At 33.4% G+C, this 26067-nt stretch overlaps 1 protein-coding gene and 1 long non-coding RNA gene across 4 annotated transcripts in view; one reads left to right on the plus strand and one right to left on the minus strand.

Annotated features, from left to right (window-relative positions):
* LOC118188263 (uncharacterized) overlaps nt 1-5038 on the minus strand; it is a 34658-nt gene extending 29620 nt beyond the window's left edge. The window contains exon 1 of one of the 2 annotated variants that reach the window (XR_004758085.2): nt 4063-5038. This is a non-coding gene — a long non-coding RNA (uncharacterized LOC118188263). The remainder of the gene's footprint in view (nt 1-4062) is intronic. The other variant, XR_004758084.2, reaches the window with a different exon arrangement.
* Nucleotides 1-23765, plus strand: part of LOC118188262 (protein C-ets-1-like) — a 144436-nt gene extending 120671 nt beyond the window's left edge. For both annotated transcript variants that reach the window (XM_035358659.2, XM_085812765.1), the window contains 4 exons: nt 9288-9467; nt 17272-17490; nt 18629-18952; nt 20168-23765. In XM_035358659.2, coding sequence (XP_035214550.1) covers nt 9288-9467; nt 17272-17490; nt 18629-18952; nt 20168-20508 — 1064 coding nt within the window. In that variant the 3' untranslated portion in view covers nt 20509-23765. The remainder of the gene's footprint in view (nt 1-9287; nt 9468-17271; nt 17491-18628; nt 18953-20167) is intronic.
* Nucleotides 23766-26067: the final 2302 nt, after the last annotated feature.

Consider the following 26067-nt stretch of genomic DNA (forward strand, 5'->3'; position numbering starts at 1 on the left):
ATTTCGCCTTTTTTAAGATTTAAATAATAATTAGAACATTAGCTCACTGAACTTAATCTAAGATTGCCTTTTAACTTTCGATCCATAGAAAAGCATTTGCAGTCCTTAAAGTATTTGTTTTTCGTATCATATTTAAATTTCATTTTACTTTCAAAGAGGGTGTAGTTGATAAACATATTCCGAATTTCGGAAACTGACTGACGATTCCGGCCATTCCGATGAGTGTGATAAAAGAGCAAAGTGGCAGTTTTGCCATATTTAAATTGTTTCTTTGCATGTCAAAACTGTACTTTTAATCGACACAAAATAAAATGGGGCAAATCTGTATATATGTTCCCGTGAAACACCGAAATCTGGGGAATGTCGACTTTCACCGGTGAATGTCAACATTCACATAGTCTCTTGGTGTATGTCCGAAATATTTCTGACTTACACCGGTCAATGTCGACATTCACCATGTACTAATGGCGAATGTTAAACATATAACAATATTATATTTTCTTCTCCGTCATTCAGTCGCGAATAAACGCACTTGAAACTTGAAATAAGAACTTAAGAACATGAGAACCTAAAACACACAATACATTCAAAATGAGAAAGGAAAATAATAGAAGTTAAAAACTTACTTAATTATACAGTACGTTCTAAATGAGAAAATAAAATAACAGTCATAAAAAACTTACTAAATTATGTGATTCAAATCTTATTTATTGCAACAACTTAAACTATTATGGCACTTTAAAACCTCTCTTTTCGACTTTCACAAGAGCATATCTGTGATTGTCGACGTATACCGGTGAGGGTCCGAATATACAAGAATGTAGTGAAATAAATATTCGGTCTTTCACCGACGTATTTGGTGAATGTTGATATTCTCCGGTGAAAGTCGACATTCTCCAATTTAGGTCTTTCACGGTAACGTATATAAAAGGAAGAGTCTGTCTGTGTGTGTCTTTCTTCGTGCTGCGAAATTTGGTACATAGGGTGCTTCTAGACAAGAGCCAGTGCACCTCAAAGCGATGTTTTTCTCCAAAACTCGAATTTTTTTTTTTTTTTTGTTAATTTTATGTTTTTTGGTAAAATTGCATCCGTTGTTGATGATATAATATTGCAAAGGATTTTTTTTAAACGTTTTGTGTGTTACCTTTATTTATTAAATATCATGTTCTTCGCACTTAAACCATAAAAATCCAACAGCAATATCAGAACATAATTTAAAAAGAGCATATCTTTAGAATTTCCGATACACAGTCTCGCGCGCTGGTGATAAAAATGTTCTTTTTTTTCCCCCGTGCGGTGCCATTGCTCGGTTTGAAATCGTCATGTTTGTTAATAAAAAATTCTTTAAAGTGTTACAAAATATGGAATAGGTAATAAAACAAATTCTAAATTTTGGCTTTCAGATGCCCATAATGGGGTCGAGGATTACGTTATTGAAAATTCGATTACTGTAAATATCGTCATTTTATCACAATGCGAGAAAGATGCATACATTTATGCAGATTCTTCATTATTTAATTTCTTTAAATATAAATACAGGGCTATAATATTTGCTGCCAAAAATCTGAAAAGGGAACCGACATTTATAGTGAACCAATGGAAAATGCCAAAACGAAATTAATAGTCCTTCTGGGCAGATTGCCCCTTTGGCCTAAAAAACGGTGAATTTTATTTGGACCGAACCTAAATTTCGAAATATGAAAGGAAGAATAAATTTAATAAAAAAGACATAATTAATAAATATATATGAAACTCAATCAACAATGAGGAGCTAATTTTTTTAAAAACTACGCATGCGATTTTTACAAAACTTGTCAGTTTGGTATAATTTGAGTCGTAGAATCGAAATCTGGGGGGGGGGGAGGAATGGCATGTGATTTCAAAAAAAGTCCAGTTTTGTGTCGAAATACCTATTAGAACAATATCAAATATAAATCGGCCCAGTAAAACGGGAGATATAGAACTGTCCGCCTTTTGTTTCGTATTGTACTTTGTCTATGTAAATAAACCTAGAGTTATATATCCCTTTGAAAATTACAATCATCTCCATACATAAGCTACTTGATTTGTTAAGAAAATCCGTAAGTAGGTTCTTCATTATAAAATTTGGGACGCTATTTCATTCTGGAGTTAAGAATCTTAGAACTTAGGGAATGGTAATGTAATGATAAATAGACTTAAAATTTCACAAAGCAATTTTACACAGCCTGCAGTATTTAAAATTGGGCAAAAAAGCTACCTTAGTTTTAATAAAAATCCTAGTGCTTTTGAGGGGTTAAGACTGAGGTTTCTCTTCTTCAGCAAAAAAATAAATTTTTTTTTGCTTCCAGGAAGGGATTTCCATCTGTCCTGAAGAAGAGGGATTGCCTTCGAAACCAACTGTTTCAGTCAAAGTCTACTCCAAGCTACTTTTTGCCTAATTTTGAATTTTATATTGTTGGGTTTGTTTTCCGATATAAGCCATTAGTACATTTAAGTCGATGATAGAAAGAAAATTAATATTAATTAAATATTCTTTTATGTTTTATAAGTGCGAAGCTTTTCCTAGAGAAAAGAACATCTTTCTGATACAGAATTCGGCGAGAAATAAATTAAAATTAGTAATACTTTTTTCACCGTCATATGATTTTCCAAAATGGGGAAGATTTCGACCAGCTTTATAGCGACATAACATTTTTACCGTGGCCGGTTTTATTATTCATTACGTTTAATTGCATATCCAACTTTTTCTGTTGCAAAAGTGCCCCAAAAGTTCAACTCGTTACCGCTCATCCGAAATGGCTGTCCTCGATTGTCCTATATACAAATTTCGATGTCCATTTCATTACGATGCTACATCTCCCGCCTTCTTTTGATCAACAGCCCATGACAACACCCCCGATGCCCATACACACCTATATACATGTACGCAACCACCCGCAGTTCCTCCCTTCATTGGTCGAGAAAGGGATTCTGTCGGACATGATCCCGTGTCCTCTGCACACATCCCAGCATCCAGCCCGTACACATCTTTTAAGCCATTTGTTTTAATTCTTTGTTTGTGCTAACAGTCGTTTCTGGAAACAGAGCTGTCTTTGTAAGTATCCACTTATTAGGATTAATCCGTTATTGAACAACTGCTTGTTTTCTGTAATTTATTAAGGAAAGTTATAGTTTAATATTCATATAGTCCGCTTTGGCTTTTTGGTGATGGCTTGTTGTAGAATCTACTGTTTGTTTTGAACATAATCACCAGCAAATGATGCGGTATGTTTCTAATGAACTGTCAGATAATTGCATACTGTTTCATATATACACACACACAAAATTTAAGGAATGACGCACTTAAGATATACTTAAACTGCACGGAATTCTAGTGTGTCGAACAAATTTAAAAATAGGCTTAACAATCGGAACAGAAACGCTAGTAAAAGTTATTTTGAGCGGAGCAGAATAAAAGTATTAAAATGTTTTATGTTTTACCGTATTTATTCTAATTCTCTTCGTTTTTTCCTGCCGTATTTTTGGTTATAAAATTTCGTAGGTTTTAAAATCGAAGCATTTTGGTAAAAGACATTGCAGGATTGAGAGGAAGGAGTTTAATTGTCTTGCCAATATAGGTAATTCCGCTGTTTAAATAATAATAAACCATGCAGGTAATTAGCGTGTATATAAACTACATAACTATCGCTAATTGTAATAGCCACATCTAGCTGAGCAATTTTAACTTAGTCCTGCATCCTCTATACTATTAGTAGTACGCCTGAAAACAAATAAGTAGCAAAATATCGCAGACTTTTCTTCCTACACAATGGTTATATTTAACCCATAATAGCATATAATATATACCTAAATAAGCATAATATATAAGCATTGTATATATGTAGCTTAGCTTTCAAATCAAGAGTCATATGGATTCTAATCGGAACCGTATTCTAATCAAATACTCACGTGTATTTGTATTTCATAAAAATTTACCCAAAAATGTATTCTAAATGTCGTATATTCGAAGTAGTCTTATTATCAAATAAATACGATACATTCCGAAGATATTCTATATAAATATTAAGGAAATTCACTTACCTTTAACCAAAATATTATACGTATTTCCTTAGTCGTGTTGTGTTTGGATATTCATTTTCAAATGCGATTGGTATCAAATTGTAACGCACAAACTATAGATTCCATTTTACTTTATACGTGTGATTCAGCTTCTGCTGTTTCTTTTTTACGAGAATGCCGTCCACACACTACTTTATCCAGAACTGTCTCAGCATTATTTTATAACATGTGTAGGATATTGGAAGATATCATACTGCCTTCTATGCCTGAAAGATGTGCATTACAGTAATTAATAGGATCACTCAATCTTTAATTTTTTATGCACAAGATAATGAAACTTCTTTTACTGGTGCATCCACATTTAGTGCAAGTTGATTCTGCTGAGGATCGGAAAATACCAGGTTGTAATTATCCAAACATGTGGAATGGGTATTATACAAATTGATAAAACTTGCTTTTTGGCCACAAGATGATGAATTTTTCGATAACATGTTTATGAAACCGTTGTCGCACCAGGCATAGAAATGGCGCCACTGAAATGCACCTGTACTTTCAGTAGATTTAGCTTTTAAATCGGGAGTATCTTTCAACGACTTCATATAGCAGGTATTTATCTCGTTGGTATCTTTACAGAAGTATATCTGTGGCAATCGTTAATCTTCTTGGTACAGAACCGCTTTAAATGCTGCTATCATCATGGACCACCTGCTGCTCGGCAAATAGCACTTTCCCCATCAAGAAGCATAACGAATTTTGCAGATATTACATCGTCTCTTAACATTTTCGACATTTTGACGTAGTCCTTACCGTCGCCGTGATTTTGGGAGTTGGTAAGTTAAGAATTTTTGAATCTGTGACTCACGATGCTCTGGAGCTTGTAGTTTATTCGGCAAGTGCTTCCTATGTCGTTTTAGGTGCTGTCCTATACTGGAAGTACTGTCCGGGATGCTATCGCTTTTTTGATTTTGGGTAAAAAAAGGCTGGAATTGGATGTAGGGATTTTAGCTTTGTCGGTATTGACTAAGCACCTCTTCCTTCCTCAGGATGTAGGATGTCGGAGGATACATGAAAAGCACTTTTTTGAATTCCCGATTGTGGCTATCTTCGGCATCCGGCGATGCCCGTTTCCTTCCCATTCCATTCTTCTGTTTCGGTCTGAGGAAGGATATGAAAGACAATTGAGCAACGTGTTTGTAGGGAATATGGAATTGAATCAATTGTATGTGATAGTTTTTCATGTGGTATACCAGCCAAGGATGTTGTAAATTTTCATTTAATATGATGGTACTTAGGAAGAAATCACTTTGCCTTCCTGATGAAAATTTATTAATTTTTTCATGTGAAAGTTGTATTATTTTTTTCATTTGGAGAGGGGGGAAGATCGAGGCATGGCGAAATTATTTGATCGTAATTTCGTTGGCATGCACATGTAATTAATGGAATTTTGTTGGCAATAGAATTTGCCAACTTTTATTTTAACAACAAAAACAACGTATTGTTTGTTGTAACTATGTGACCAACAAAAACGTTTATTTATTTAAATTTCTAGAACTTATTTATTCATTTTATTTTATTTTTATATATTTGATGCTAATTTTTGCACTTAATATTTCTGGGTAACGCTTTCAGGCATTTCAGAACCAAATTTGAAATATGCAGGAAATTTATTTGATTGATCCGCATATTATTTGAAGCACAGTAGATAATAACGTTAAATGATGTTTACGGGATCAATTTTAGGCAATGCATTTTGAGAAATGAAAGTTGTTTCTTTTATTTCGTTTGAATTTCTCAGTTGATGGGTGGAAATGTGGAGGATATCTGATTTTTGTTTTTGTAAAGCAGCTAATGTAAATTTTTTTTTTTTTTTTTTTTTTTTTTTAAAGTGTCTGATCTGAACAAAACATAGCCGACTGAAAGTCCGTTAAAATATTTTCTTATTTATAAATGTACTGTGTTTTATGTTTTGCATTACGTATTTATTTATTTCAAATCCTGATGCTTTGATTTTCAAATTATTTCCTATCGTTCTTCTAATGCTTATTTCCTAAATAAATATACACATTATAAATTTAAATTTAAACAAATTTAAATTCTAAACAAATTTGTATAAAAGTAAAAAAGTAGAAAAGCAAATTTAAATTCTAAAAAAAGGAAAAAAGCCAAAATAATTTAAAATAATTTAAAAATATGCAAACATGTAAAAGATTTAATTCTCGAACTAATCTACAATATCATTTAAATTCAGAAGCATAAGCAAATCAAGTGTAAAATCTATCCATGAAAATAATGCATATGGGAATGAATGAAATGTTAATACTTAAATGTTAATTTCTAAGGGTACCACTTTATTGGAATTACTTTTGGTTTTGACTTTTACCCTTGCCTGCATGAATGAGGAAACACGAATTGAATGGTTGGAGAGTTAGGTTTGGAGGCAACTTCCCCTCGATAAGTCTTGTCTCCTGCCTACTCTACGATCATTCACATATGCATTTTTTAAAAAAATTGTTTAATTTAATTTTAATTTATTAAATTAGTAGATTTATTTTCATGGATAGATTTTACACTTGATTTGCTTATGCTTCTGAATTTAAATGATATTGTAGATTAGTTCCAGAATTAAATCTTTTACATGTTTGCATATTTTTATATTATTTTGGCTTTTTTCCTTTTTTTAGAATTTAAATTTGCTTTTCTACTTTTTTTTTACTTTTATACGTATTTGTTTAGAATTTAAATTTGTTTAAATTTAAATTTCATTCCTTGCAGCAATGGCGCAAAGAATATTTAATTAAATATGTATTTAAATTTAATTTTTCTAATTAACTCAATTTATTCTTTTGAAACAATGTTTATACTCATAAGATATTTTCTGCCTCTTTTTTGTATGCCTTCGTGGTGTAACGATAGCATACTCGGCGCGTATTCGAGAGGTCCAGGTTCGAGTTCCAGCGAGAGCACTGCTCATTTTTCGCGTCTCCTGCGTCAAAATAACGTAATGACTCTACAGTTGCGCCTGAACTAAAAAGATACTGGGTGATGATTCTTGACTACGAGGATTTGGCGATTGGGTCCCCTGATACCAGTCGCTCTTTAAAAGGGGGGAGTATCTAAGGTATTTTCTCCTTCCTTTCCGCATGCCTTCGTGGTGTAACGGTAGCACACTCGGCGCGTATTTGAGAGGTCCTGGTTCGAGTCCCAGCTCATTTTTCTCGTCCTCTGCTTCAAAAAATCCTGATGATCCTACAACATTAACATTATCAAACGGTTATATTCGGTTCTCAGCTATATTCGATTTTATTTGCCACCAGATTTGATGTTTACGACTAGGCCTGACGTAGCTGATTGTTTTTCTGTTCCGAATTAGTTTAAAACTGAAGTTAGTCCTTGTTCCCCGCATATTTTTCCAAAAGCTATGCACTTTAATTCTAGATAGTTATAATTGTTTTTCCTTCCTTATTCTAACTAATTATAATTGATTTTATTCATTTCTAAATAATACGAAGTATTTATTTAATGCATTATTACTAAGGAATATTTATAAAGGATATTTATCACTTAATTATCAGGAATATTTATCAATATTTATCACTTTGAGGTAAAAACTGTGCTCGGAAGTTCACTGTTCACTTATACGTAAACTTATACGAAACTGTTCACTTATACGTAAGGAATATTTATCACTTATATGAGGAAATTTTAATTTGGTTCCAGTCGCAAATGAATAAGACCACTGAATAATGGAATTCCATTTCGTTTCAATCACGGAGCCTGAATACGTTAACCGTATGGGGTTTATTAGTTTTTTCCAGTTGTCACATGAACGTAAGACAGTTTAACTTAAGCTCTCCAAAATTCTAAGGCTGACATCCGGGAAGTGATGTAATATATGATATGTTAGTAATATGATATCGTACGCTAGCCTTTACTTGTAAGACTAGCATAAATAAACTTGAGCAACTGAAGCAATATATTACTTAGAATGAGCAATGGTTAATTGTTGACGCATAAAATTGTATATATATATATCTTAAATATGTAAATATTGTACATACCTTATATGTAAATTCTGTATGTACCTTATTTTACGTTCTGTGGTTGCGTTTTAAAAAAGTACAGAGGATCTTATGTTCTCTGCAACTTCCTTCTTCCAATTTTTAACAGTAACCAGTGTTTCTGAGAACATAAATAAATTGTAACGCACATGTACAGAGACCTCAGGTATTAGGCCTACCAGCGGCCGAGCGGTAAAGTCGCTGAACACTGGTAGTTCGGTCCGAGGTTCGAATCCCGCGAATGGGCTGGCTGCATGTGTGTTGTGTGTAACGTGTATACGAGCCAGTTTCCCTTAGAAAGTCCTCCACAAAAGCATCCCTCCCCTTAGGCAGATAGCCCCCGTGTCTTTGCCGTAATTAAATAACCTAACCTAACCTCAGGTATTTTTGAAGTAGGAAATACGAAAAATGAGCTGCGCCCTCGCCGGGACGCGAACCTGGACCTTTCGAATACGCGCCGAGTGAGCTAACTGTTAGACAACGAAGGCATGCTGAAAGGAGAGAGAAAATATCTTATAAACATCATCTCTCTTACACGACGACTACCCTCCATAAAAGACTCCAAATCATTTAAAACCGTATGTGGTGGTCTTAAAAGGTTTCACTCTCAAGACAGTTTTAACTACTTAATGATATATGTGTATTTGATATTTTTTTGGTACATCTGGTAATTCATTTTCAACAAAGTTGATTTGACGTGATCAACGCTTTAATTGCTTTGACCATGCGATTTGCTGAATATTCGGTCCTTTTAACATTCATTCCGCTTTTGATTCTGTTTAGGCAGCAGAACAGACTAATCAGAATCTAATCATAGCCGCTCAGCCAGAAAAGTGGTTAGTGATGCTGACTGCCATACCCGGTTCGAAACCTGCTGAAGGCACGGATGTAATTTGTCCGTTCCCTTCATCGGATGCAATGATGGCCCACCTGTTAGGCGCCTCCATAATTAAGAGTAGTGGCCGACGCTTACAAACGGGTAGAGCCGCCGTTCTTGAGTGAGGGGATTAAACATTCGTTATCTTATCTTGTAGTATATTTTAACAGAAATGGTCAGTCGAAAAACAAATTTTTGATTGTTTGCTAATTTGTTTTATTAGCGCTGTGATATTATGATAGACATTTGTTTTTTGTATGCTTTCTAAGAGTACTTGGATATGTTTTTTTATGTTCCACTTTTCTTTTCAGACGTGGAAAAGGAGGACCATCCGAACCTGGAGAACGTTCCCGCTAATTTGTACGAATCTGTATGCATGCCTGATTTCAACGAGTTTTTCCAACAGGGGGAAAACAATTTTCCCCTTCCAGACCAGAAGAATAACGCCACGACTATGAACAATACCGGCAACCAGCAGCAATACATGGACAGTAAGTAGGTCCATGATTATTCCTAATTTCTGAGAAACGATTCGGTAGCCATCGTCTTTATTCTTCCGAGCACACAGTTTTTTGAAAGTACACCTCGAAATTGTTCTCCGCAAATGGCTGATCTTTCTGCGGAGATAAAGCAAAATTGTTGTTGGGAAGACCATAAAGTTGTCATCTTTGATTTGATTGTTTCGTGAGTTATCTGCTAATATCGGGCATTGTCTTTGGCTAGGATCATAAATTATGTTTTTTTTTCTTATATATCTATTATTTTCTTTTCCATGCTTTATCCACTGGGAGTATACATGTGTATAGTGATGAGTCGGTACTACCGAACCGGGTATTTTGTAACGGGTACTTAGTTGTAACGGGTACTGAAAATCCGTTTATCCAAGTACCCGTTACTTCTGTACCGAAATGGGTACTTTTCGGTATTCGTTACTTCTGTACCGAAACGCGCACTTTTCGGTATGCGTTACTTCTGTACCGAAACGGGTGCTTTTCGGTATTCGCTACTTTGTAACGAAAATATGCGTCTCTTCTCGGTATTTCGGTATTCGTTACTGGAGGATCGAAGAGGGTTCAGCTCACTTCGGTTTTGGTACGAGGACAGTAGTATCTGGTTGTATTTGCGAAATGGTGATATGCGCTTCTTGTGTCCATGAATGGCCTGCTCCTCAGACACTTCCGTAGTTGACATGTTTTCTGATATTCAAAATCTTACTCCCTACAGATAAAATCAAACACGTGGTGACGTGGCAGAGTTCCTTCAGTGCGCAAAATCGTTAGCTGCGTATTTCGGTACTCCAAATCGTTACTGGGGCACTTCGGTACTCCAAATCATAACTAGGGTACTTTGGTACTCCAAATCGTTGCTAGGGTACTACGGTATTTCGTTACTTCGGTGCTCCAAATCGTTACTTGGGTACTCGGTACTTGAAATCGGTTTTCGGTACATTTCAAAGTAACGGTTACTTGAGTAACGGGTATTTTGTACCGGGTACTTGTCTGTACTCGTTACTCTCGTACCGGGTACAAGAAAGTACCGAAGTTGGCCATCACTACATGTGTAGAGGTGCATTTAAGTTATTTGGAATTCTAAATTGCGATATCGTATGGTTTCTGACATTACAGATTAATGTGCGTTAAATATTTTAGTAAATGCTTTGTATGGATGTTTTTTTTTTATTTTATGTAAATGTAGTGCGGAGAAAGGTTCCACGACTAAACTAATGCCATGCTAAAAATGAAGTTTCTAATATTTACTTGTATAAAGAAATATATGACTGAGACTAATATCAAAATTGGTACTTAAGATGTGTACTTAAAAATACAACAGCTTTGAAAGAGGATATTTTGATATCAAGAAAAATTTATGAAAGTCTAAAAGATTATTTTATTCAGATGTTAAGTTGTTCAATTAGAAGAGTATTTTTCGCTGTTTAAAAAAATTGGAGAGAACTTTGTTATATTGAATTAGCGGTAGTCGGAGTAACATAAAGCAGTCTTATATGCATACGACGTCAAAAACTTTATAGTCCAAAGGGATTTGAATCCCGAAGGACTATTAGTTTCGTTTTGGCATTTTGCCTCGGATTCATAAATGTCGGTTCACTTCTCAAACTGTTGCCACAAAATGTTAGAGTCCTGCATTATATTTGAAGAAATTAAATAATGAAAAATCTGCATAAATGTATGTATATTTCTCGTATTGTGATAAAACAACGGTACATAGAGTCATCGAATTTTGAATAACGTAATCCTCCAACGAATATGAGCATGTGGAAGACCCAATTTGAAATTTGAAATTTGTTTTATGATCGATTTCCTATTTTTTAAAACTTTGACGAATTTTTGATTAACAAACTCAAGGATTTCAAAGCGAGCAATGGCAACGTTTTGCAGAAAAAACATTTTTATCTCCAGCGCGTGAGTCTCTGTATCGGAAATTCTAAAGATATGCTCGTTTTAAAACTATTTTGCGATATTGCTGTTGCACTGGATCTTAGGGTTTAAGTGCGAGGAACATGATATTTAATAAAGAAAGGTAACACACAAAATGTTAAAAAACGCCCCTTTGGACGTAATTTAAAATCTGAAGTTTTCATACACAGGAGTTCGATTTTCAAGTAATTGGATTATAGGTGAATTGCAGATTATATATATATATAAATATATTGTTGGGCGCAAGTTTTACGTTACTTGAGGTTTTATAATTTACCATTTGTAATGAGTGTCACTTAAATCGTCCGTTTAACATTAAGAATAAACGTTCTTATGTTAAGAAGTTTTTCACTCAATTCCAGCTTAGTGCGAAAAAATAGCTAGCTGTAATTATTGCGTAACACATGCCAACTTGCTTTCGTAAATATTATTCGCTTATTTTACGCAAAAGTTTAAGCCTAATTTTTTATTTATTTACGCATTATTATTATATTTGCTGTTTTAGATTCAAAGACGAACCAATGGAAAGCAACATTTTTACTTTCTTATAGCAATTAAAGGCAGTATTGCGATCGCAATAATTTCATGTGTATTTCAACAAAAATATCCACTTTGACCGCTCTGGAATCCATTTGAACGATGTTTTTGCCTAACATTTTTACGTGCGGACAGATTAAAAAGCTCTTTCTTCAAAAACGAATAGTAAAATATATTTAAAATTCCTTCAGAATTTTTGTTTTCCCCCTTGGTACCGTCTGTACGTACGCACATACGTATGTATCTCGCATAACTGAAAAAGAACGTTGAAATTTAGTATGTTGCATTAAATTAAAAGTATTCATTAAAAGTGATTGAATTATGTTGTTCTTGTGTTCCGGTTGAGGTTTTTATGCCTTTAGTTGATCTGCATGCAATAGATGTAGAATTATCAACAATTTAAAAGTTGTTTGAGAGGTACTAAACCTAACAAAGCCGCCATTTGTTTACATTTGAAACTCTTAGTAGAATAGTGAATTATGCCAGTGCACCAACTTCAGCGTGTTTTTGCTGAACGTGGCCAAAAGTTAACTTTCAATTTTGTGAACCGAAATTTTTGTCTTCCTGCCCCCGACCGAATTTCATGTTTTTGCATAGAAACTCAAATTTTAATTGTGAAAATTGTTTTTTTTTAACCTTTTTAACTATATTTCGTGGGGTTTTTTTATATTAATTTACAGTTTTTAATGAAGACTGAGTTTTTATGTATTTTTGCCCTGCCGCGAAGTGAGAACCGAATTGATTGAATTAGGAATATATCTCTATATCCTAATTCTCTATATCTAATGAGAACCGAATTGATTGAATTAGGAATATCTAATTAGGAATATATCTATATATATTGAATTAGGAATATATCTAACGAAATTCGAGGAAATAAGTTTAACAGAAGCGCTGCAAAAAATGTGCATAATTTAATAGACTGTACAAAGAAGTCATGTTGTGCCTCCGACTGATATTTTTTCTCACAGTGTTGTTTCTTAGATCAGTTTATAGTAAATAAAAATGTAATCCTTTTTCATAATTAGCTTTATTTGCTGGATTTGTCTCTGACCTCTTAATTATACCTTGTTCTCAAAAATGAAACATCATCATTCCATTTCAAAACATTTCAGAACTCGGAAAAACGCTACCAAGAAATACGAGAGTATTTTGACACCTGCCTTCTACGAAAGCATCTCGGGTGCTTCTTTCAAATCTCCTATTTTTCATTAATTCAGCCAATCTTTTTCATCAAAACATACTGCACGTATAGTACAAATATGTAGTAATATAACTAGTACATGTGTGTAACTATGAAAAAGTGTATTCCTAAACAAATAGATTCGCATTGAAAATTGCATCGAACGGAATAGGTTTGAGCAATATTGCTTCAAAGCTGCTGTCTTGTTCATGTATCGCTCAACCATATATCCGCAACACGCGAGGTATATTGTGCATCTTTCAAATACAGAATAAATTAGGTGTAATATTTTGACTTGCATTTTAAAAGGATCATTAAGTGCACAGATCCTTTTCAAAACTTCTGATTTAACGGCTGTTTTCTTCTTCCAGTGTATACCACTTCGGAGATTGCATTCGCGTGCAAACTGTTGATTTTTTTTCTTCCCCCCCCCCACTTTTCGATTTCTCCTCAAAAAGGAAAAGTCAGTTCACCCACCATATGCTTGCTTTACCTACAAATCTTTCGGTTCCCTACTTTGTATACCCCTCTGCTTCCTGTCTGCCCCCATCAAATCGCTGCTCCAGGCGCTCATTCACGGGATTTTGGGTGCACCGTTTGCAGAGTGTTATGTTCACTCATTCATAAATTTCCGGTTTGGTGTCTCCACCCCCTCTTTCTTCAGTTTCTACCGCAGATTCTGGCTTTACATACTGATGGAATGGACCACATCTTTGGGGAAGTGTAAAAAAAAAAAAAAAAAAAAAAAAAAAAAGCTAGTAGAAAAGATAGCAATGGAATGGACTTATCTCATTCTTCTCTTCTTCCGAAGATATTGTTTGTTTGTCACTGGGACTTTATAGGGGTTTATGTTTATTATCCATCTTATTTTGCCTATAACTCAACTTTCGTCAGTTATCGCAAGGGGACAGATTGGTTATACAAGTGTGAGCTTTTTTGGCGACCTCTGACCTTCTCAGTACTATCGCCCAACTTTTAAATTTACACAAAAGGGTTGTTCTAGACTTCCGTGTTTACTCACGTGAGTCGAGGGCTTGAACCAAATTTGACAGATGTACTTTCCCTTGTTGAATGTCCTATTTAAATTATTTAAGTTTTACTTTTGTGTTCTTTAAATCTGAATCTCGCAAAAAGCGGTGACGCGTTCTGTTATTACAAGAGCAGTGTGATCTGTTAAACTGAAGCACTGATAAAAGGGTTTGTTTCAACTGAAGCACTGATAAAAAGAGTTTGTTTGGTTTCTGTGCCTGGTTCATTATTGCGATGAATTACGTGACTGTCTACTCGAGGCCAGAGATTAGCCTATAAATCAGATAGGTTCCGTGCGATCTGTTATTAGATCTTTCTATGCTGGAATCTTTTACCACTTGTTAAATAAGACACCTTATTGTTAGTGCTATTAGTAAGAAGATTATGGAAGTTCAGTATTCTAAATTGATAAATCATGGCTAAAAATAAGGGATCCTCTGGTTTTCTCGGTTTATAATCTGTTCCTGACTTTTGCTTCAAGGAAATGGAAAGGGACCCGGAAAAAATATTAGTGACAAACAAACAAGTGATAATTCGGTCTACGTAATTGCTGTCTCTTTGAAATGAAAATCCTGAGGGACTTGAAAAAGCTAGGAGCTCTGAACCCTAACATTTTGTTGATGCTGTTAACAGAACATTTAAAATTTTCATTGCTGATCGTAAAATGAGAATAACTTATTTTGTTGCCATTGTGGTCATTTGGGGAGGGAACTGCAGCTGTATCGTGCAAAGCAAATTATTCTAACTTCTTTTGGTGAAATTGATGCTTATGTCTAGAAATGGTCGGTTCGCTTGCTACCGTCCCGTCGATAATTTTCAGGACAGGTGTTGTCTGCTATCTCAACATCAGTTTTAATAATTTATGCTGCAGCAGTGAGGATGCTTTGGGGCACAAGTCCGTACTATTTGATTTGGATCGTCGTTTATTATTTTAATATATCCCGGTCCAATAAATCCTTAGAAATGAAATCACTATGAATCAGTTTTAATACTTCTGTTTTCTCCCCTTCCACTGAAAGATTTATTTCTGTGACTCTTCCATCCCCGCGGGTATCCACTGGGGGCAACCTTCGGCGTTCTGGATAAAATCTGTATTTAGATAGACTCGGCTCCTGGGGTAAATAGATTGCCTTCACCGGACTAGAACCACCGATCCTTCGGTGGCTTGGCAGGACTGGTATTGTCAAGCATGATTTGAAAGCTATGTTGTTGCTGTATGTTTGATATTGGAAAATGATCCTCGGGGAATTAGCCCTCATTGGTCAAAACTGGGGGACAGACGTTGTGGTCTTCGTGGTCCTGGTTGTCTTTGTCTTGCATTATTTGATTTTTGACTTTATTCTTATTTTTCGTCTGGGATTGGCACCGCATTGGTCAAAACTGGGGGACAGACGTTTTGGTCTTCGTGGTCCTGGTTGTCTTTGTCTTGGGATTATTTGATTTTTTACTTTATTCTTATTTGTCATCTGGCACCTCATTGGTCAAAACTTTGGGACAGACGTTGTGGTCTTCGTGCTCCTGGTTCTTTGTCTTGCGATTATTTGATTTTTGACTTTATTCTTATTTGTCGTCTGGGATTGGCACCACGGAGGCACCACCACCCACGGGTGGTGCCTCCGTGGGTCGCCTCTAGAGGTTGAGGCGTCGATACCATATTAAGGGCTTTTAACGACCTATGTGAGGGAGTCTCTTCTCTCTAGTATGCTGTGACTCTTTCGAGGTTCAACTTCTGTCTAACTTCAAAACTTTTGTGAAACAGACATTTTTTGAAAAATTAATTTGTAGTGGCAGACGTACTCAAGCTTCAAACCTGATCCTTGTTATCATTTTATACGTAAAATTAAGAAATTTCCATTAAAAGTTATGATTTGGAAACAAAGTAAATGTCCCCTGTTCCTCAAAAAAAAAAAAAAAAAAAAAAAAAAAAAAAGTTTCTTACGACTTTTCTTCCCTTTTTACACAACTTTAAAACTTCCTTCTCAATATAAATGAATTTTTGAAGAAGTATTTTACAAAACCCTTTCTAAAAGTTAAAAATTGCTAGCAAAACTTTCTATTTGTTGTAACTGTAAATGACAAGAATAATTCGTTCTGGAAGAATGGTCGAGTTATTGTCATTTTCAATCGCAGCATTAATACTAATCCGTAATTCTTGTAGGTGTGGTAAATAAACCATCTGCCACCCATTGTCCTTAGTCCTGTATGTCATAAACTTCGTACACAAACTCCACCCTCCAAGGTTACGTCAGCGAAATTTATGTCGAAGTGTTCTTGCTTGAGAACAATAGGCTAAAAGTGCAGCAATAAAGTTATAACCTTAACCTAAGGAGGAAGTTTGTAAATATGATGATTATTTACAGTCGTTTGGTGACGGTCCCTAAAGTGTGTTGCGACCCTCTCCACAAGTCAGTACCTACCTTCATGCAACATACAGATATGTAGGTACCACTTCCTGAAGAATATTTTTTATCCCCTCAGCTCTTTTCACGGTTATGTGAGGAAACCTTATTATCAAATTAAAGCCTTTTCCGGTGTTTCTGTTATAATTGTTGTATTGTTCTATACCAGACTTCCAATGAAATGATTGTTAATTTTGGCGTATTTAAGAGCAATTATAAAATCGATGTGATTTTTTACAAAGCTCAAATTATTACCGCTGCTGCTATATTTTATTGCATCTGCAATTTTTTTGGAGGAGGGAAACAGCCATTGAATTGTTTTCAATGAAGTATTTAAAAAAAAAAAATGCTTTGTTTTGCGAGAGATATAGGCCATTTGTACAAATAACACGTTCTGCATTACTAGTTTTCGCTAAATATTTTGACAAGGTTAGCGATAATCTGTATGGAAATAAATTTATTTTCACAAAAAGCCGTTATTTGCGCTGTTAAAAACAGTGATATTAGGAATTTCCCCGATTTTAAACTTCACCATTTACCTCTTAAAATTTGGTTAAATGTTTCTCCATTTTCTATTTTACTGTCAATCATTTGGTGTGTGAACTTAATGTATTAGATTAATTAGTTTTAAAGTTAATATTTTATAAAACTGATTTTAATTGAATTAGGAATTATTGGTAAATAACGTTCATTTTCTCGTTCTAACTTTTAGATGGTTACAACCATGTTGCGCATTCTATGCACGGCTTGCATGACGTAACTCATGATGAAATCATCCACTATGAAGATAATCATGACTATGGACTTGAAACTCCAAATGCTCATAATCACTACATCGACAGCAGTCCTGAATTTTATCCAAATCAGCAACTAAACATTGGCCAAGAAACGAAATTTCAACCTGCATATCATGGAAAAAGTTTTACAAGAGGTAAGCAAAAAATGTGGGCCATCGCCTATATGTTGTGTGACAGGATCTGAGATAATGGGTTTAGCGAGAAGAGGTTGCAGACTCACTCACCAATTTATTTTTTACATTAATCAGTAAAAATTGTATTTATTTCTGTGATAGAGAGCATAAATTATGGATAACTTCTATCTACAAAAGGATATTTTAGCTGCTGGCTTAGTGTTGGCTAGCCGTTATTCAAATGGCGCCGAAATACGAATGATCGTTTCGTTTTTGAAATAACTTGAAGAAGTTCAACTACTTCTAGTTTATAAAAATCACAGATCGTAAATATACATTAATTAAATGCATAAACATCTAATAATAACTCGATAACATAGTTCAATTAAAAATAAGTATTAAAGCAGCTAGTTATAGGTCAGCTACATTCTAGCGACCGAATTTTATGGACCACAATTTGAAAGCGTGTTGCCAACGCAGGGCATCGAATAAATGTAAAATTAGTTATGACAGGCGTGAAAGTAAACAATAATAAGACATAAGTAAAAATTTGGTAGAGAATGAAGATACACAATGTGAGCAATTATAGATTAATAAGCTGAAGTAATTAAAAAAATTCATGAAATTAACTTTTTCTCAAAAATTTGTTTTGAAGATGGTTAAAAAGCAAAGAATTTTAAAGTGCACACAACACAATACTATTTAATGCATGGCTGTTAAATATTCATAAATTTTTTTTCAAAATCAGAAGTTATATTCATTTGATTTAGTCTGAGAGTTCTTGGATTATGTTTTGAGTAAAATATGAAGATAAATGATAATTTTTTTCACATATTAACAACTTTTAATGGACATCTTCATTATCTATGCAGATGTTTATAAAGACTGTATCAATTAATGTCAAAAGCAAGATGGCTTTTTACAGGCAAAACAGTTAATCAGTGTTTGGTAGAATTATGATCCATCAAACAGCAAATATTAAGCAGAAATATAGCAGTTGTAGAAAATGAAATTTTTTGCAGTTGTAGAAAATAACGTGATTATCTTCCTAATTTAATGCTTTTAGAAGAAAATAGTATTACAGTGGATTGTTATTGCTGTTATTTTTATTTGTTTCTTTTTTCATTCTATACAAAATATATTGTTTTTCTATGTTTAGGTCGATTTCCCCCCCATGATATTGGGTTACCAGAAGGCTATAGTCCACATCATCACTACGATACAACATTTCAAACTGTCCCATCATCTGTACCACCATCTCCTGACCAGTGGCCGGCAGATCTTAGTCATGGCAATGCTTCTACACTTCCCAACGGTCATCATGCAACACATCATCATCAAACTCATCCAGCATTTACTGCCCTGCAAACACGAGAATCCCCACTGTCACACTTGGGACATGTGCAAAATTCATCACCTGGGCATGTGCAAGGACAACAGGGCTGTGATGTCAAGCCAGTGATACAAGCTGCTGTTCTTGCTGGTTAGTTATGTTACTTTAATTTCTTTCATGGGATGTTTAATACAGTCAAAAGTCGTTAATTCGGACACCCATAATCCGGAATGATCTATAATCCGGACCTCAAAGCTACAACCTTTCTGCGCATGCGTCGCGTTGACGCATGCGCGTAAGACCTTTACCGCTGCGAATTTGCGTGTGCGCGTGCGCAAAATACGTTTATGAATGCGCATTTAATGTATAACGGACGGGATAAGCTAAGCTAAAATTATCTAATTATCTATTTCAGTTAATGTTGCAGATTGCGTTGTTCCTTAATCTTCGAATTGGATCCGGATTATTATTTTTTGCAGACTGTTAGAGCAATTTTATAAAAGTAAGCTTGAACTTTCGATTATGTCAAATAGAATTTTCGATATATATTTACTAATATGTAAAGGATATAGAAAGCGAAAGTATCTTTCGGAGCCCATTACACAAAAAGTGGAATTGCTGCAAAAAATGGATAAAGGCATATATTTTGTTTATCTAAACTTTAACGCTTGTTTATCTAAATTTTAACGTTTGTTTATCTAAACTTTGTTTATCTTTAACGCGGTGGCGGCGTGCAATGAATTCACTATCCTTATCTTAAGGGCAGATGTTTTTATTTTATTTGGCTTATAATTGCTTACTCAATGTAGTATTTCATCTCGATGTACTCCATCTTTGATATGATTTAAATCAAATGCCTCGTCATTATAATTCGCTTCCGATAGCGAAGAAAGTGACAGAGGTTATTGAAAACGAAAAAATTTCGATTGACAGATTAGTCGGTATTCTCGACACAGCAATTATAGGACATGAACAGCGGAACTTTGTAACCGAACAAGAAATTATGTCTGTTTATAGAATTAAAGAGAATGTATTATCACATAAAAAACGAATCAACTTAAACTGAAAGAAATGTTTAATAAAGTAAACAAATATTAAGCTTTTTTTTGTAAATTTTGATACCCTTTAGATCATAATTGTTCTTTATTTCGTAAATTACGGTTTTATATTTTTAATTTTATAATTTCTGCATGCCATTTTACCAGATTTAAACTGATGATCTATAATCCGGAAAAATCGATAATCCGGAATCGCCGAAGTCCCGACGAGTCCGGATTAACGACTTTTGACTGTATAATGTAATATTTTGTGTATTTGAATATAGCTGAATGAAATAATTCTGACGAATTGAAATTAATTTTTCAGGGAGTGGTCCTATTCAGCTGTGGCAATTTCTTCTGGAGCTTCTTACTGATAAATCATGTCAGGGCTTCATCAGCTGGACAGGAGATGGCTGGGAGTTCAAATTGACTGACCCAGATGAAGTTGCAAGGCGATGGGGCATTCGCAAAAATAAGCCCAAAATGAACTATGAGAAATTAAGTCGTGGACTGAGATATTATTATGATAAAAATATCATCCATAAAACTGCTGGAAAACGGTATGTTTACCGTTTCGTCTGTGACCTGCAAAGTCTTTTAGGATACACTCCTGAAGAGTTGCACGCAATGGTTGATTTGAAACCTGAAAAGAAAGATGATGAATAAAATTCCCACCTCAAAATTTTTTTTATCAGTTTGGGCTGTGAAATGGCTTTGTATTCTGTTATATTGTATATTTCTTACCAGTGGAGCTCCAAATGCTCTAAATGGCCAACTTTAAGCCCCTATGTAGTGATATTGCAAAGGCTTTGATTATACATGCCATTGATTACGCATGTGTGAATCATTCACCTTTCTAGTCTAGCTGAAGATGACTTGTTGTCCTGCTGCGATTAGTAGATATTTGTCAATGTACCTTTTGTATTTGCTGGTTTGATGCTTCGAAATTGAATGCAAATTGCTTAGTTATGGCAAGCCAAGAAGTTTTTTTGGGTGCATAAAGCTTAAATTGTGATTCTTCCATTTACATTACTTTTTTCAATGTTATTTGTAGTGTTAAAAATGAGGTGTTCCACCTGCCTCAAATTTGATCTCAAAAATAGTCTCAAAATGCCTTAATTTATGCTGCATTTTGACTGTATAACCAAAGTTTCAGTGTGATCTGCTGTCGTATATGCTGAAGGAATCGTCTGGCATTCGCTCCATGTAGTTGACAGTGACTTTTTTGCAATATGTGGGAGTGTAACCAGAATGGCCCAATATAAACGTCTAAAGCCATATTGTTGAAACTACCTGTGCTGCATGTTATGCTGCCTTAAAAAAATGTTATTAGCTTCTCTTGGTGCCTAAAGGTTGACTGTATGCTTTTTGTCATATGTTATGTACAATTTTAAGGTTTATATCTCTGAGGGGGACATGTTAAGTTGGCCAATTTCAGATTGTTATCTGTACCCAGTGACATTGTTCTTGATATATCTCTGATGGCTGTAGCATTTGCTTTTGTGTTTTTAAATCAATATGTCTATTTACAAAGCTTTTTTTTAAGTGGCTGTGTAGGTTCTAGTAGCTTTTTACTGACTTTTGTATGTATGTAAGTTGAATGTGGTTTATATTATGCTTCTTTAAATTGTATAGATAATATCAGTAGATGCTGCTGTAATTAATTTTATTTCAGTATAAATATATTTATTACAATATATATTTAAAATCTGAATTGAGTAAAATTTTCAAAAAATTTCAAGCAGGCATATATCTAAAAATTTATTCAGGGAGGTTCACATTAAAAATTAAAAAGATAATTGATCATAAAATTGCTTTTCTTGCAATGTATCATTCAAAACATTGATAGACATTTTCAGTTTTTCTTTTGCGTCACTGATGTCTTGTATAATTCAACATGATATACAAGATATTCTTCATTAAATTTAGTGAAAAATAGAATAAGTCTATCCTCCTGTATGTAGACAGTTTTCCTGTTCATAAATACTTTATAGATTTGTTTCAGTTTTATAAACTAATCAAAATATGTTATTTCTTTTACTAAGAAGATAGTTTTTATGCATATGATACATAATTGTTTCGTATGAGCTTTTGAACATTATTCAGATCTCTTGAATGTATTTCTTGGATATATGCTTGTTCATAAATATGAGTATTCCCTTTGTCAAGTAAAAATTTGAGAATTTTAATTCTATGGCTTTCAATTACAGCAGCAGTAATTTTTTTGTAAATAAAAATTGTCTAAATGTGCACTTCTGTGATTCAGGGACTACAGGGACAGATGTAATTAAATACAAATTATATTGAGTCAAATAGACAAAAATTCAAAATCAGACTATATCCAAGGTTAATGGTTGCACCTTTGTAATTTTAGTAGAGCTGCACTTTTTATTGTAGAAAGATTTGATTTCTGACTCTTTAATTTTCATACTTTAAATGTATTGTTATATTTCAAAATGAGACTATTTATCAATCTCTTCATTTCAGTTTCCCATCTACGTAAATAAAAACAAATCATATTCTATGACTGAGTAATTCTTTAAAATAATTCTTAACTTGTTAATTTACATTTTCGATCTTTCTCAAATCATTAGTTTGTGTTCATTAATAGCTGGTTTTTACTAGATGTATAAAACACAAATAAAAATTTATCTGGAAAATTTGTTTCTTTTTATTGATAATTATTTATGGCATGTAATTTATTGCAATAAAAATCTACAAAATAACAGTAGATCTCAAGAGTTCTTTGTGTATTAAAACAAATATTCAGAATAATTTTGCTTGATAAAATACCTATATTTTAGAAGAAGTGTATGAAAATAAACTAATTTTAATGTAAGAGTACTGAAAGAACATGAATAAAAATTATCTACAAGTATTAATGAATATTATTTGATAAAAATATATTATAAAAAGGATTTCAAATGATAATTTTTATGAGGTATTTGAAGAATTATGATAGTTTATTCAATTACCTTTTAAAAGGTATTCCGAAAAATCTTATAAGTGAGATTGAAACCTGATAATAAATAAATAAGTTTACATTTATTAATGTAATGTGAAGGCCATTTTCAAAAGTAAAAGAAATCTTTATATACATATATACATAAATTTATTTATTTTTAGGAATATATTATATAGGATGTGAGAATTATTTACTTATTTTAATTTGTTTTAAGAAATGTAACTATTTAATTATTGGAATTGTTTTAATTTTAATGAGTTATCTCAGAAAAAGAAATACGAAAACATCAAGATGTTGTTAATAAAGTGTACTAAAAATCTTTTTATTTATAAGATGTATGCTTAATATTGATTCAGTAGAACTTTATTAATATTTAATATATTTTGCTGTAATCGGATAATATTTTGATGATATACAGTATTTTTATGACATGAGTTTATAAAAGTAATCTGTATGCTATTTATTGTTTCCAAAATTCTTTCACATGTGTAATTAATAATTGAGTGATAGGATTCAAAAGCAAATCTTGTATACTTTGTTCTACATTATAAACTATCTATACAAGCATGGTGTTTCTTTAAAACTATCAATTACTTTATCAAAAGAAACTATGATTTTAAAACTAAAAATATTTCTTTAATTAGAATATTTTACTGTAAATCTCCAGTAACTTGTGTATTAATTTTCTGTTTACTGTATTCTAATGTCAGTATTCCTGTTCATGCAGAAGTAAATAGTGCCTTAGTTGCTGTACTTTGTTACCTTTTGAATGCCACAATCAAAGGTTTGGAAAAAAAAAAAAAATGTTATCTGTTGTGTGTGATGTGCTTTTCTGTAAAAATCCAGAGTCCAGATTTTTGAAAATTGTCTTCCAGAGCTTTCTGTCATCCTGAACGCACATGTCTGCTCTGGAAAGTTGAGCCATCTACTTATACAAATAAAAATTACGTGTAAAATACCTTTTGTAGTAATATTTCATTTCAACAAACTAAACATTTAGTTTACCTAAAAGACAAAGTCATATAGCCATTTTCTTGCTTTTGAACATAAATTACAAAAATGACAATTTTTACTTGATAGAAAATGGGAAGGTGAAGACTGTGTACACCTGTTCAAGTGGTATATTTCATTATGTTCTTTATCAGGAAAACTTAAAATTATCAGCAATCATTTAAAGAACATTTAATAAATCTATGATTCCTTGTCTGGATACAAACCATTAAATTTTAGGATCTATGGTAAACAATTCCATTGCAAAAAAGGAATCAGTCTTCAATTCTCTGAACATATGAAATGCTTTGATGAATACATGGCTTTCTTGTAGATGTTGAGTCCTGTTGCAGAAATATTGTTCAGTGATTGGCAACATAAAACTGTGTTGTCTTTAGCTGCATTTACCAAATAGGACATACAAACTTTATAAAGCAAGAGCTATATTTGCTTTGATCGCTTGTTGAAATATGAGAAAGTGATGTCATTTTTGTTGTCATTTAATGCTTCTTATACTTTTACATAGAATTAAAATTCAAGTTAGTTAAATGTAGTTCAACTTTAAAATTTTTTGATATATCAACTAAACCTGGTTTCAAAAATCTGCATTTCGAAATATGCTGAAGGATATCATTTAGCTTCTGAAGTGCAAGTACAGTCAAAAGTCGTTAATTCGGACACCCATAATTCGGAATGATCTATAATCCGGACCTCAAAACTAAAAACTTTCTGCGCATGCGCCGCATTGACACATGCGCATAGGCGTTTAAACGTGCGCGTAAGATCTTTTACGACTGCACATATGAGTGTGCGCAAGTGCAGAATACGTTTTCGCGTGCGCGTTTTATGTATAATGGACGTATAAGCTAAAATTATCTAATTATCTATTTCAGTTAATGTTGATGATTGCGTTGTTCCTTAACTTTCGAATTGGATCCGGCTTATTATTTTTTGCAGACTGTAAGAGCAATTTTATAAAAGTAAGCTTAAACTTTCGATTATATCAAATAGAATTTCCGATATATATTTGTTAATATGTAAAGGATCTAAAGCGAAAGTATGTTTTGAAATTCGAAATCTGTTTATCAATTTCACGCTGCTCGGCGGGGGGAACGCGCCGGCGGGCACGTAATGAATTGGAAGTTGATCTGTCAACACTATCCTTATCTTCAGCGCAGATGTTTTTATTTTATTTGGCTTATAATTGAAGATCAGATGTTTTTATTTTATTTGGCTTATAATTCCTTACCAAATGTAGTATTTCATCTCGATATGCTCCGTCTTTGATATGATTTAAAACAAGTTCCTCGTCATTATAATTCGCTTCCGATAGCGAAGAAAAGTGACAGAGGTTATTGAAAACGAAAAAATTTCGATTGACAAATTAGTCGGTGTTCTTGACACAGCAATTATAGGACTTGAACAGCGGAACTTTGTAACTGAACAAGAAATTATGTCTGTTTAATAGAATTAAAGAGAAAGTATTATCACATGAAACGAAGCAAAACTTAAACAACTTACATTGAAAGAAATGTTTATTTAAGTAAACAAATAAATATTAAGCTTTTTCTTTTTGCAAATTTTGATACCCTTTAGATCATAACTGTTCTTTATTTCATAAATTACTGTTTCATATTTTTAATTTTAGAATTTCTGCATGCCATCTTACGAGATTTAAACTGATGATCTATAATCCGGAAAAATCGATAATCCGGAATCGCCGAAGTCCCGACGAGTCCGGAATAACGACTTTTGACTGTAATATCATGACATCATCCAAAGCCATGCTGAGTGCTTTTCACAACACATATTTTTTTTTTAGAATTTCTGGCAATTCAGGATTTGATTTCAGTGTTTATTAAATTAATCAAAATTTTAAGTGCCATTTTATTATCATTTTAAAAAAAATCTTTGAAGTGGATATTTTTTTTTCCATTTGGGAAACAGTAAATAAATATGAAAAGAACAAGGTAGATGAATGTTTCAAGACAGAAAATTTTTGCCATAAAAAAACAGTTTAAGGACTCTGAAACTGTTGCTAGGAGGCTGGGACAACATCGCAGAAGAAAAGTAATTGCACCTCAAGATCGAGTTCTTGTCTATGTTTTACCGTAGTACCAAGAACTTGTCTGTTGTTGAACTTGCAGCTACTGCTAGAAATTTTATATGATCATACAATATACCTTTATAGGAATCTGAATGAAAAATAACTTAAGCCAACGATTTGTGTTTTACTAATCAGATAACAAAAATGGCACTTATGAATTGCT

The sequence above is a fragment of the Stegodyphus dumicola genome, chromosome 1, assembly GCF_044657685.1.
Source record: "Stegodyphus dumicola isolate Sdum_Otavi_A_Nest chromosome 1, ASM4465768v1".
Lineage (NCBI taxonomy): Eukaryota > Metazoa > Arthropoda > Arachnida > Araneae > Eresidae > Stegodyphus > Stegodyphus dumicola.